This window comes from Equus caballus, chromosome 12 (genome assembly GCF_041296265.1).
Source record: "Equus caballus isolate H_3958 breed thoroughbred chromosome 12, TB-T2T, whole genome shotgun sequence".
NCBI lineage: Eukaryota > Metazoa > Chordata > Mammalia > Perissodactyla > Equidae > Equus > Equus caballus.
In genome coordinates, this window is record NC_091695.1 from 47,145,176 (window position 1) to 47,157,357 (window position 12,182).

Here is a 12,182-nt window from a genome sequence, read left to right on the forward strand (position 1 = left end):
TCGGCCGTTTTCCTCCTCTTTGCATTTAGATTCTGCATTTTTAGGCAGGATAATATACTATATAGGTGATGTCACGTGATGGCCCTTGTTGGTTTTTTTTTTCCCCTGCTTTTTCTCCCCAAAGCCCCCCGGTACATAGTTGTATATTTTTAGTTGTGGGTCCTTCTACTTGTGGCATGTGGGATGCTGCCTCAGTGTGGCCTGATGAGCAATGCCACGTCTGCACCCAGGATCTGAACCAGCGAAACCCTGGGCCACCGAAGCAGAGCGCGGGCACTTAACCACTTGGCCACGGGGCCGGTCCCATATGTGACGAAAATAGTAAGTTTGCACGTATTGAGGTATATGGGGGAGCCATTCTGGTTTAACCCGGATTTGGCCTAAAACTTGTTTTTCCCAGAGCAGCCTGATTTATGGCCCGCCACTCCTGCCTTATACATCTGCTTCAAACATTTTCCCAAAGAACACACTCACTAAATCTAGGATGAATATTTCCCTCTCTCTGACGCCAGTGCCAGCACTTCTTTGAAGATAAGCTTTTCTTCCCAGAGAACCAAGGTCAAGTTGACCTGCTGGGTATGTGCTAAACTTCAGCAAAACATATCCTTGTGACATTGGGGATAAAAAATTGTATTCCTGTCATGCTTGCAATAGGTTCTTTGTTCTGAAACAATATATAATCACACTCTAAACCACACTTCTCTGGAGCGCTTTCTTCCCTGGGGGAAGAGAACACTTCTGGGCTAGCTGTCAACATTAGCTCTTGAAATGTCTCTCTTATCTATAGTTGCGTTATTGATTTTTTGTGTCAACACACGCCTTCACGCATCCCGTCAGGAGCAAGGCAGTGTCTCTGTGCCCCATGGTCGATGGTAAGTTTGATTGTGTGGTTCAGGTGGTTTCTGCCAGAACTCTCCCTTTTTCCTCTCATGATTGATGGCCAACCTGTGGATCCTTTGAGATGGCTGCTTCCTAATAACCTTTCACCCAGTCATCTAGATTTAATGTCTCTGGCCTGAATCACTTACTTCTTGGTGCAAAGGGGTGATTTTCTGATTTCATCATCCTTTCAACATTTATTAGTTGTCGTTTTTCTGTAAAGAACTTCCCTAGTTTAATTTTTTTGTCAGTACAGACTAATGGATTTTCTCACTCATTGAGTTATGATCCTGTACTGTGTGGAAATTAATAAAAGAAACCCTAACTAAATTGGAGTCGGGAGGGCGTGTAGGGGGAGCCCTCACGCCCACCACATCATCAATTACACCGACCAGGATGAGATGCGCGCTGTCAACTTGGACAGGAAGTAAAACTACTTTACTTGAAGGTAGATTTCTCTCCCCATCCGGCAGCAGCCCAGCCAATGCACAGCCCTTGTGGCCCTGAACTGCTACTGTCCCCTAATAGACTTCCCATTTAGAACAGCCCCTCCATACTCCGTCTTCATCTCCTTCTTTCTTTTCAGGATCTGCCTATGTTTTGCCATAGCATGCACGTCCCGAATTGCAATTCTTTTTGGCTAATCCCGAATAAACTCATTTTGAGATAAAATAACAGGCAAATTTGCTTTTTAAGTTGACAGTGTGAAAACCGGTGTATGGATGACAGAGGTGGCATCGCAAACCAGGAGAAAAAGATGGACTATTCCATCAATGATGATGAGCCACTTAGTCCTTTGGAGAAAAAAAAAAAATTGATTCCTACCCTAAGTGGACTAGAGAGTGCAATGGGAAAAGAAAACCTGAAGCACTGCTGGTGGTGAACGGGTACCAACGCTTCGGGGAAGAAATTTGGCAATATTTAGTCAGGTTGAACGCAAGGCAAGCTGCAGGGAGGTGCAAACCCGGGAGAAACTGGCAACTACGGGCGTAGAGAAACCATAGGTGGCTCCGAGGGAGACACCTATCGGAATGGAAATAGCAGCGCATGTGTGTGCAAGCGCGTGCGTGTTGACACAACGCTGCTAATAACTTAAATGGCTGTCGTTATTGAATGGGTAAAGTGTGCTTTATTCCTCCAACCGAGCGCCAAACTGCAGAAAAACAATGAAAAGAATGTATCTAATTGCAGGAAAAAAATCGAGAAGCAGAAGCACATTATGGTGCAGTTTGTGGGGAGGTGTGCAATAAAATAGAGGGGTGGGAACAACTGGGCGGCATGCCCGTCCATCTGCGCCCCAGGACCTGGCGACTCTCCCACGCGCCCGGCTCAGGGTGCAGGGGGCGCCCAGTCAGCTGGCCGGGGCGCGCGCTCGCGCGGGACCCGCGGTGCGAAGGGCCTCCTTTCTGCGCAGGCGCGGCGGGCAGCTCCGGAGCGGGGCGGGGCGGGGCGATCCGGGGGCGGGGCCTGACGCCGGGCTCGGCGGTCCAGTCCCCGCCAGGCCTGGCCGGACGGGGCGGGGCGACCCGGAAGGGCCCGCGCCAGGGCCGCCGGTCTCCCCAGGACGGGAGGACCCACTGTCCGGCCGGCCTCCTCCACAGGCGACTGCGGCCAGGATGGGCCGGAAGGTGACCGTGGCCACTTGCTCGCTGAACCAGTGGGCGCTGGACTTCGAGGGCAATTTGCAAAGGATTTTAAAGAGTGAGTTTGGGGGCGGCGGGGGGAGGGGGACAGGAGGAGGGGCAAAGGTCCACTCTTGCTCGTGACGCACGCGCAACCTTGCCCTGCAGAAACCCGCAGCGGTGGGCGTGGGGACAGATAAGATAATGATGACCACGACCGTGTGAGTGCCCAGGTCCTCCTCTAGAATGGGGGGCGGGGGTTACAGTGCCTGAGGACACGTGGTGTGTGCACGTAATAAGAAAAGCCTGGCTGGCCGAGGAGTGGAGAGGGGGAGGGCTGGGGCGTACCTGTCTTCAGATATCTCTGGGGTCCCAAGTGGCTTATCTAGAGCTGAGCTGCCCATCCTCGGAGGCATTTAAGGGGAGAGTCGCCAGCCTCCAGGGATGCTGTTGTGAAGAAGTGTCCTAGAGTGAGTGGTCTCTGGTGCCTGACAAGCTTCCTGGGGGGCAGACATTTGGGGAAGCTGGCCCAAAGAGGGAAGTGGAATAAGGGGTGAGCCCGTGAGCTTAGAGACTAGGGTGTGGCCACATGGATTCACCATGTAATTATTGCTCACTTTCAGGAGTGAAAGTTTGCACTATTCATTTGCACTATTCATACTTAACCCCTAACGTGGGGCCATCCTGGGCAGCCCTGCGAGTGTGGCCATCCCAATTCTCTTGTACTGAGCAGCTTCCTGCAAGAGGGTTTTCCAAGAGCAGAAATGTGAAAAAATGATTCAAGTGAGGACATCTTATCAGCCATGTGCCTCGGACTTTCATCCTTTTTATTTTTTTGATATCAGCCTGGTTTCATTTCATCAGAGGTCAGAGTAAATCTAATTGGGGTGACGAGGGGCGGTCTTGGGTGGCCAGAGCTGATCCTCTGCTCAGCTGGCCTGTCCCCCTTGGACTGCACCCAGAAGCTGCTGCCTGAACCCACAGGTCATTGTGCCCGGGGCTGGTACCGCTGTAGGTCCCGCCTCCTCCCTGCACGTGGTTGCATCTGCTTGTGAATAAACTGTCAGGATGTGACTTCTTCCTCCTCCTCCATGGTGCTCAGGGTCTGCCGTGCGGGCCCTGCGAGTTTCTCGTTTCTTGCAGGTGTAAGCAGGCTCTGGGAGATGGTGGAGTGGTTTTTTCCCTTGTTGTTTTTTTTTTTATCCTACCTGCCGCAGGCTTTGACAAAGCTGTAGGTGCTGACATTGCCCCTTTCTTTCTCTGTACATGTAGGTATCGAAATTGCCAAACACAAAGGAGCAAGATACAGGCTTGGACCAGAACTGGAGATATGGTGAGAACAGAACACACATTCACCCCTGGGTGGGCAGGTAGAGGTGTGTGCATCAGCTCCGCTCCACCGCACTGGGAACTGGTGTTCAGAGCTGCGGCTCTGCGGGTCCGTTTAGGAGGCCATCAGAAACCTGTGAGTGGGCCTGCTTAGTGCCATTGACCAAGAGCAGGCCCAGCAAGGCCGGGTGATCCTAGGTTCCTGTGCTGAGTAACCAGAGGAGGTGAGTTCTACGAGGCCACGGCTGATTTCAAAGCTGGGCTGCTTCTCCTTTACCACCATGCTTCCCTGGTCGTCATTTGCACACTTGGCCGTGAACAGGTTACATTTAGTGGTCTCAGCATCTTTCCGTAAGCGAGCGTAGGCGATCCCTTCTGCTCTGCCTTTTTGCCATAATTGGGAAAGCTGATTCCTTGATTCTCTTCTTGTCTCTTATTCAATAACAATCAGTTGGCTGCCACACGGTGAGTCTCCCGCAGCTGTGGTTCTGTTCTGACTTCGGCCGTCGGCTGCCCTCTGTGCTGCTGTTCCTTTCGTCTTTGCCGCTCCTGCCCCGTTGTGGAGTCTGAAGTCCATCCTCTGCCTGTGCCCCTGCCTCGCTTCCTTCTTGTTTCTGGAGTTAGTGTAAGCAGACACTGCCTTCTCTCGGGTGTTTTTGGATTAGTCCTTGAGGCAACTTTTCCGTCCGTTCCAGATCATTGTCCTTGTTACGCTGATTTCTCTCCTTGGAATCCTGACGTCATCTCGGGCTGTGTCTCCCGTAATATCTGAGAGCATCGACACCCCTCCTTTGGTTTGTTCTCTAAGAAGTTCCCTGTCTGCCTGCCCGGGCCCTGGGATCCTGGTTGCCTAAGATTGGGTAGCTTTAGTTACCTCTGCTCCTGAACGCCTGCTTCGTCTTTCTGTTCTGTCTGTCCCTTCCCTCTGGAGGGGCTGCAGTAACAGCCCAGCCCTCCTGGCATCATCCCCGTCCACACACTTCCACATTAGCTCCTCATCCCTTTCTTTGTCGTCTTCTCCATGCCCCGCCCTCCCCGACCCGCCTCCCCAGGATGGTGTATTCACATCAAGCAGGGTTAAGGGCCCAGCTGAGCTGGGCTCCATGCGGTTTAGACTGTGCCGAGCCAGCTCACATTTGTTATTTGCACCCGTTGACAGAGAGGAAAGTCATATCCATTACCAAGTATACCCTCTTGCTGTCCCTGCTGGTGAGGAGTCCAGCTCCCACCCCAGAAGGGGCACCTGGAAGGAGAATGAGGGGCTGCTGCCCCCCAGGGTGGGCTGACTCATGGATCTAGAGGTCCTGCCCCAGAAAGGCCGGCTGTTTTCTTTGAGCCAGCTTTGTAGGCTTTGTCGATGGAGGGCTGCCACCCACAATGGGCCCCGGGCACTTCCTGATCGCCCCCGTTATAAAATGCCCTTCTGTTTGCCGGGCAGCCAAAGGAGTGAGAGGTCAGCCGATGGCTGGAAATCAGGCAGCAAGACGTCTGGCGTTGCCTTGTTATTTGGTGTCACGTGTGGCCTGGGCGCTACCAGGGAGCGAAAATCCATGAAACAGGAGTCTGTCTGCTGGAGAGGAGAGGACATCCTGGATCTCCATCCCTCACGGGGCATCTCCTTGACCCTCTTTTCATCAAGAACCAGAGCCAAAGGCCGAGGGGAATGCTTTTCCAGGCACTAAAAATGGCATGTGCCAGTTTGGGGATTTCTGTTCGTGTGTGCAAAGTTTGCTCAGCATTTGAAACACCACTCCCTGGCTGCTGGGCAGTAGGAAGGAAAACTTGTGGAAGATTTAGAAGAGGGTTCTAGATGCTCTGCATTTTGTTACGGGAACTCCCATCCTAAGAGATGGCTCTCACCCGGTCTTCACGCTTTGTGAGATCGTTGAGCGTTGCATGTGTTTTCTGGGGCTGCTGTTGCAAAGTCCACAAGCTGGGTGGTTTGAAACAGTAGGAACTTATTCTTTCACAGTTTAAGAGGGCAGAAGTCCACAATCTGGGTGTCAGCAGGGCCCTGCTTCCTCTGACGGGGTTCGGGAAGGGTTCTTCCTGCCTCTTTGTGCTTCCAGCTCCCAATTCCTTGGCTTATGGCTGCATCGCTCCGGTCACTGCCTCCGTCTTCATACGGCCTTCTTCCCTCTTTATGTCTCTTGTAAGGACACTTGTCATTGGATTTAGGGCCCACCCAGATAATCCAGGATCGTCTCATTTTGAGACCCTTAATTTAATTACATCTGTTAAGACCTTTTATCCAAATAAGGTCACAATCACCGGTTCCGGAGCTTGGGACGCGGACATACCTTTTTGGGGGACACCATTCAGCCCCTTTCAAATATCTATAGCAAGAAGCTCAGGGCAGCTATGTGAGCGGCATTTTGAGAGGTTATTAATGACCTTCCTTGCCCGAAGAATGTTTTCCTGGGGCGTCAGCTTTGCTTCTTTTGCATCCTTTTCTTGTAGAGCAGTGTGATTTGGGCCACATTAAAGGTTAAAAAAAAATTCCAAGAGCAGACACATTTTGACACGAGAGAGATTTCTCACAGTAGCTTAAAACTAAGAGAAATGGGCAGGGGCCTCATGTTTCTTAATTTCCCATAAAATACATGGGTTTTTGTGGCAGTGATCCTGGCTCTGCTACACTGCCGAGTCATGCTGGAGGCTGTCGGAAGATAGCAAGGCTGGAGTCGCAGCCCTGCACACTCCGACTTGATTGGCCCACAGGCCCCTGCCCGCACCCCCACCCTGGGCGCACCTGCTACATCTCTGGGGCTCACCTGTCTGCTCCCTCCCTCTGCAGCGGCTACGGGTGCTGGGATCATTATTACGAGTCGGACACCCTCTTGCATTCGCTGCAAGTCCTGGCTGCCCTTTTGGAATCTCCGGTCACTCGCGATATCATCTGCGATGTGGGAATGTAAGTGCCACCGTGAGCGCGTGACAAGGTGAGCTCGGGAAAGGGCGAAGTTCGAGGACGTGATATAGCCAACGCCATCCTCACGTCAGGGATGTGGAATCTGTGCGTTTCGAAAGATACGAAGGCCTTTTGTGGAGAAGTGGGTTTATTCCTTCCCCAGCTGCACACACCTAATTCCCCCACCGGAGGCAGCTCTTGGAAGCGGTTTTGGTATGTTTTTCCAAAAGCAGCTATGCACGTGTGTGCACACTTTACACAGTGGGAGCATAGTGCTCACTTTGTCACGTATAGCACTTTCTTCACGTGATGGCAAATCTTGAGATGGTTCCACGTCACTCCATGTTGACATGCCAACCATATGGTTCCAGGTGGTGCAGGTCCCATAGGTGTAAATTCCATAGGTATAGATCCATATGGTGTGGGTTCCATAGGTGTAGGTCCATATGGTGTAGGTTCTGTAGGTGTAGATTCCATAGGTGTACATACGTAGGTATAGATCCATATGGTATAGGTCCGTAGATGTAGATCCATAGGTGTAGATCCATATGGTGTAGGTTCCATAGGTGTAGGTCCGTATGGTGTAGGTCCATAGGTGTAGATCCATGGGTGTAGGTCCATATCATGTAGGTTCCATAGTGTAGGTCCATATGGTGTAGGTTCCATAGGTGTAGGTACGTAGGTGTAGGCATATATGGTGTAGGTTCCATAGGTGAAGGTACGTAGGTATAGGTATATATGGTGTAGGTTCCATAGGTGTAGGTACGTAGGTGTAGGCATATATGGTGTAGGTTCCATAGGTGAAGGTACGTAGGTATAGGTATATATGGTGTAGGTTCCATAGGTGTAGGTACGTAGGTGTAGGCATATATGGTGTAGGTTCCATAGGTGAAGGTATGTAGGTGTAGGTATATATGGTGTAGGTTCCATAGGTGTAGGTACGTAGGTATAGGCATATATGGTGTAGGTTCCATAGGTGTAGGTACGTAGGTGTAGGTATATATGGTGTAGGTTCCATAGGTGTAGGTACGTAGGTGTAGGTATATATGGTGTAGGTTCCATAGGTGTAGGTACGTAGGTGTAGGTATATATGGTGTAGGATCCATAGGTGTAGGTACGTAGGTGTAGGCATATATGGTGTAGGTTCCATAGGTGTAGGTACGTAGGTGTAGGTATATATGGTGTAGGTTCCATAGGTGTAGGTACGTAGGTGTAGGCATATATGGTGTAGGTTCCATAGGTGTAGGTACGTAGGTGTAGGTATATATGGTGTAGGTTCCATAGATGTAGGTACGTAGGTGTAGGTATATATGGTGTAGGTTCCATAGGTGTAGGTACGTAGGTGTAGGTATATATGGTGTAGGTTCCATAGGTGAAGGTACGTAGGTGTAGGCATATATGGTGTAGGTTCCATAGGTGTAGGTACGTAGGTGTAGGTATATATGGTGTAGGATCCATAGGTGTAGGTATATATGGTGTAGGGGGCGTGTGGTGTAGGTTCGTGTGGTGAAGGTCCATATGGTTCCGTAGGTGCAGGTACACAGCTGTAGGTATATATGGTGTAGGGAGCATGTGGTGTAGGTACGTAGGTGTAGGTATATATGGTGTAGGTTCCATAGGTGAAGGTACGTAGGTGTAGGCATATATGGTGTAGGTTCCATAGGTGAAGGTATGTAGGTATAGGTATATATGGTGTAGGTTCCATATGGTGTAGGTTCTGTAGGTGTAGGTTCCATATGGTGTAGGTTCCACAGATGTAGGGGGTACGGGTAGGCCTCAGGCCCAGTGCTGTGTCTGTGTATGTGTCTGATGCATACCGTGCGTAACCACAGCCCGCTGATGGGCTTCTGTGTTGTTTCTCTTGACTCCTTCAGTTCTGTCTTATGTGATGTGAACGTTGCCACCTCTGCTTTTTTTCTCTCGGTTTTTGCCTGGTGTGTGTTCTGCCACTTCATTTCACCCTCGCTGTGACATCTGCTTGGTAGGGTCTCTCTTAAGCAGCACATCTGTGGGATTTTTAATCCAATTTGTTCACGTTTATTATAATTTGTGATACGTGGACTGTGTTCGTCTCCCATTGCTGCTGTGACAAATCACCACAAATATAAAACACAGCTTTTTTGTCTTATTTTTCGAGAGGTCAGAGCTAAAATGGATCAGCAGGGCTGGTTCCCTCTGGAGTCTCTTGGAGGAGAATCTGTTTCCCAGCCTTTTCCAGCTTCTAGAGGCTGCTGCGTTCCTCAGCTCGCAGCCCCTTCCTCCACATTCAAAGCCAGCAATGCATCAGTCTGACCCTTGCTTCCATCCTCACATCTCCTTCTCCGACTCACCTCCTCCTGATATCAAACCTGAAGTGAGTTCACTCACCCGTTGCACAGCAAGCCAATCTGTGACGCCAGGTGTAGTGGAAGAAAGTAGGAATTTTATTATTGCCCAGTGCTGAGCGAGGAGAATGCGCAGCTAACGCTGAAATCCCAAACTCCCCAAAAAGCTAAAAGGAAGGGTTTTTATTTGGGATTTTAGGGAGGGGAGGGGGAGCATATGGCCTTGCTGGTTGGAGCTTTCCCACTAGCTTGTCCTTTGGCCTTGAGACTCTTGCAGAAAGGAGGGAGCCCATGACCTTGCTGGTCAGCAGCTTTCCCACCAGCCTGTAGCTCCTTGCAGGGAGGAGATAACAAATCCAGGTGCTTGTCCTTGGCGTTGTCTGTCTCCATGGAGGATAGTGGATTCTGGAGCCAGGAAGCCAGGGATTAAGCAGGGAAAGAGTGTTTTGGTTTTAACTGCATGTATGCTGGGCTTGATGTGGGGGAACTGATATCAGGGTTGATGTCACTCCCTCATATAAGGACCCTTGTGATTACATCGAGCAGATTCTCTCGCCGTCTGAGGATCTATAAGTTAGTTATCATATCTGCAAAGTCCCTTTTGCCGTAGAAGGTGACATGTTCACAGGTTCTAGGATTTAAGACGTAGACACTACTAGGGGGCCATTCGTCACCCTACCAGATGGACCGATTCTTCTCACCTAATTATTAAGTTTCCTAGACATCATTTTTTTTTGGGTTTTTTTGCTTATTTTTCTTTGCTCCACTTTGCTCTGCTGGCTTTGAATTTATAATACCATTTTTCTTTTTCCAGTTTTTACCCTTAAAATGTTAGCAATCATATTAGAAGATAGTTTTCTTTTGAAATCTAGCATTTATCTGCATCTGTAACCTCCACTGAACAAAACAACAGTTTTATCCTGATGTTGTTGACGTCTGCCATCTCGAATCGTCTTTCCAAGATGCTCTCCAGGAACGAGGCGTCCAGTCCCGTTCCCGCGCTCTGTGGCTGGAGGCGCGGTATCCTTGATCACGTGGGATTTGTTCTTACAAACGGAATAAAGAAGATGTTAGAGTGATGGATAGTTTAAAAAAAAAAAGAAGAACTATCTTATTTATTTGCTTTCATTACTTACAAAGTTGAACATTTTTTCCGCTTATTGGTCATTTGGGGCGCCATTTACTCGTTCTCTTGGCTACAATTGAAGTGTTTGTGTGTAATTTAAGAGTTCTTTAGCTATGAAAGGTGTGCTTGGTTTCCAAAATGGGCCCCCGTACCTGGAGGGCAAGGAGAGACGGAAGAGAGAGGCACCTCAGTCCAGATGGGTGGGTGGCGGGTTTAAAAAGCAAGGGGACTGACGCAGAAGGCTTGTCTTGGGCGAATGCAAGACGAGTGAGTCTCTGCGTCCTCTTGCCAGCATGCTAAAAGTTTACATAGACCTCCCACAGATGTCAGCCTGTTATGAGAAAAGTACTTTTCCTTGTGTGTTTGCTATTTAATTTTATGTTTTAAGCTTTAAATTTCTGTGGTGCTTTTTGTTTGTTTTTGCGAGAGAGGCTCATTTAGTTAGAAATCAGATATTCACCGTAGGTGTCTGTGTTACTTAAAATATGTGTCTCCCTCATGCTGTGCACGCGTTTCCTGCAATGCGAACAGGAGCGTGGTTTGGTTTGGCTCCGGTGGGGAATGGAAACCGTGATGATGCGAGGGCTTCAGGTGGCTGTCCATGTCTGTGGGCAGGACGGGGGCGCCCACTGCATCCTGTCCTCTCATCCACATTGGGAGGAAAAACCGAGGTCGGGGTGGTTTAGCCAGTGCAGGGCTGGGGTCGGCCCTGCAGCCCCGACCTCCAAGCCCGCCCTTTTAACAGCGGTGAGCAGAGCCATTGGCACCAGCCCTGGGCGCGAGGAACCGACAGTGCCTGGGCCAGTGGCCGCTGCCCCATGGCCTGCGTTCTAGAAGGGCCTCAGGTCGGGAGAAGTGCTCTGAAGGAGAATCGGGAAAGCGCAGGGGCTGGTGCAGGAGGCCAGTAGGGGGTGGAGGGGTGGCAGGTTGCAAAGCAGGGAGGCGGCCACTGGAAGGTCTGAGAACATTCCAGGAGGAGAAGGAAGAGCCCTGAGCAGGGAGCGAGTTTGTGCTCCTGTTAGGAGATTCTCTCCCGTTTTAGAGTCTCCGCCGAGGCAGCAGCGTTTCGGCTTGTGTTTAACTGTGATTTGAGAAAGCTGCCGAGGAGCCTCCTGACTCCCTGTAGGGACCCGAGGAAGGCTCGTGTGCAGACAGAGGGCTGCTCCTGCTGTGTGCAGACGAGCGTGTGCGTCCCTTCTCTCTGCAGGCCCGTGATGCACCGAAACGTCCGCTACAACTGCAGGGTGATCTTCCTCAACAGGTGGGTGGCCCCAGGAGCAGGGGGCCCGCGTGCCTCGCCCGGGCTCTCGGGGACTGCGGCACTCATGCTGGTGCCCAGTGGCAGGGCCCCTGCGGGCCATGTGCTGGGAGGCCTCTTCTGGAAATACCCCATCCTTAGTGAGGGCCGAGGCACCAGGCAGGTGACTCGAGTGGCACTGTTCCTGGTCCCTGCCGCCACTGACGTGGGCACCTTCAGGTCTTAGAAAGAGAGAGACCTCAGGGTGGGGCTTGGGGACACACGGCCCTGTTGCCGGCAGGTCAGTCGAGGGAGGGTGGGCCTGTATGTTCCCTCGCAGACCGGGCAGCTGACTGCACGGTGGACACCTGCTGGGTCTGAGCTGCTCTTGTCGTCGACCGTCAGCGCCGGACAGACCCCTGCGCTGCTCCTTGCTCCCGGGCGTGGTCGTCTCAGGAGCAGTCTTGTTCCTCTGCCTGCAGGAGGATCCTGCTCATCAGACCCAAGATGGCCTTGGCCAATGAAGGCAACTACCGAGAGCTGCGCTGGTTCACCCCGTGGTCCAGGAGTCGGTGAGTCCCGGTCGTGCTTTGTGACAGCTCCTTGGATGTTGATGAAGCATCTTTGCCGGGCGTCACCTCGGTGCAGATCGTGGGGGAGATACACGAGAATTCGGGGCAAAATCCCCGCCTCCTGGTACCTGTCATTTGGATATGGCTGTTTTGATGCTGCCAATTAAATGATAGCCAAGTGA

At 51.1% G+C, this 12,182-nt stretch overlaps 1 protein-coding gene across 7 annotated transcripts in view; it reads left to right on the top strand.

Annotated features, from left to right (window-relative positions):
• NADSYN1 (NAD synthetase 1) overlaps positions 1–12,182 on the top strand; it is a 42,644-nt gene that overhangs the window by 1,499 nt on the left and 28,963 nt on the right. For 2 of the 7 annotated variants that reach the window (XR_011424154.1, XM_023654659.2), the window contains exons 2-6: positions 2,481–2,580; positions 3,774–3,834; positions 6,628–6,744; positions 11,399–11,452; positions 11,911–12,000. Coding sequence is in view for 4 of the 7 variants with exons in the window: in XM_023654659.2 (XP_023510427.1) it covers positions 2,496–2,580; positions 3,774–3,834; positions 6,628–6,744; positions 11,399–11,452; positions 11,911–12,000 (407 nt within the window). In the remaining 3 variants the exon portion in view is untranslated. Of the gene's footprint in view, positions 1–704; positions 873–2,365; positions 2,581–3,773; positions 3,835–6,627; positions 6,955–11,398; positions 11,453–11,910; positions 12,001–12,182 lie in introns of those variants that run through there. The other 5 variants (XR_011424153.1, XR_011424155.1, XM_070230239.1 and 2 more) reach the window with 4 other exon arrangements.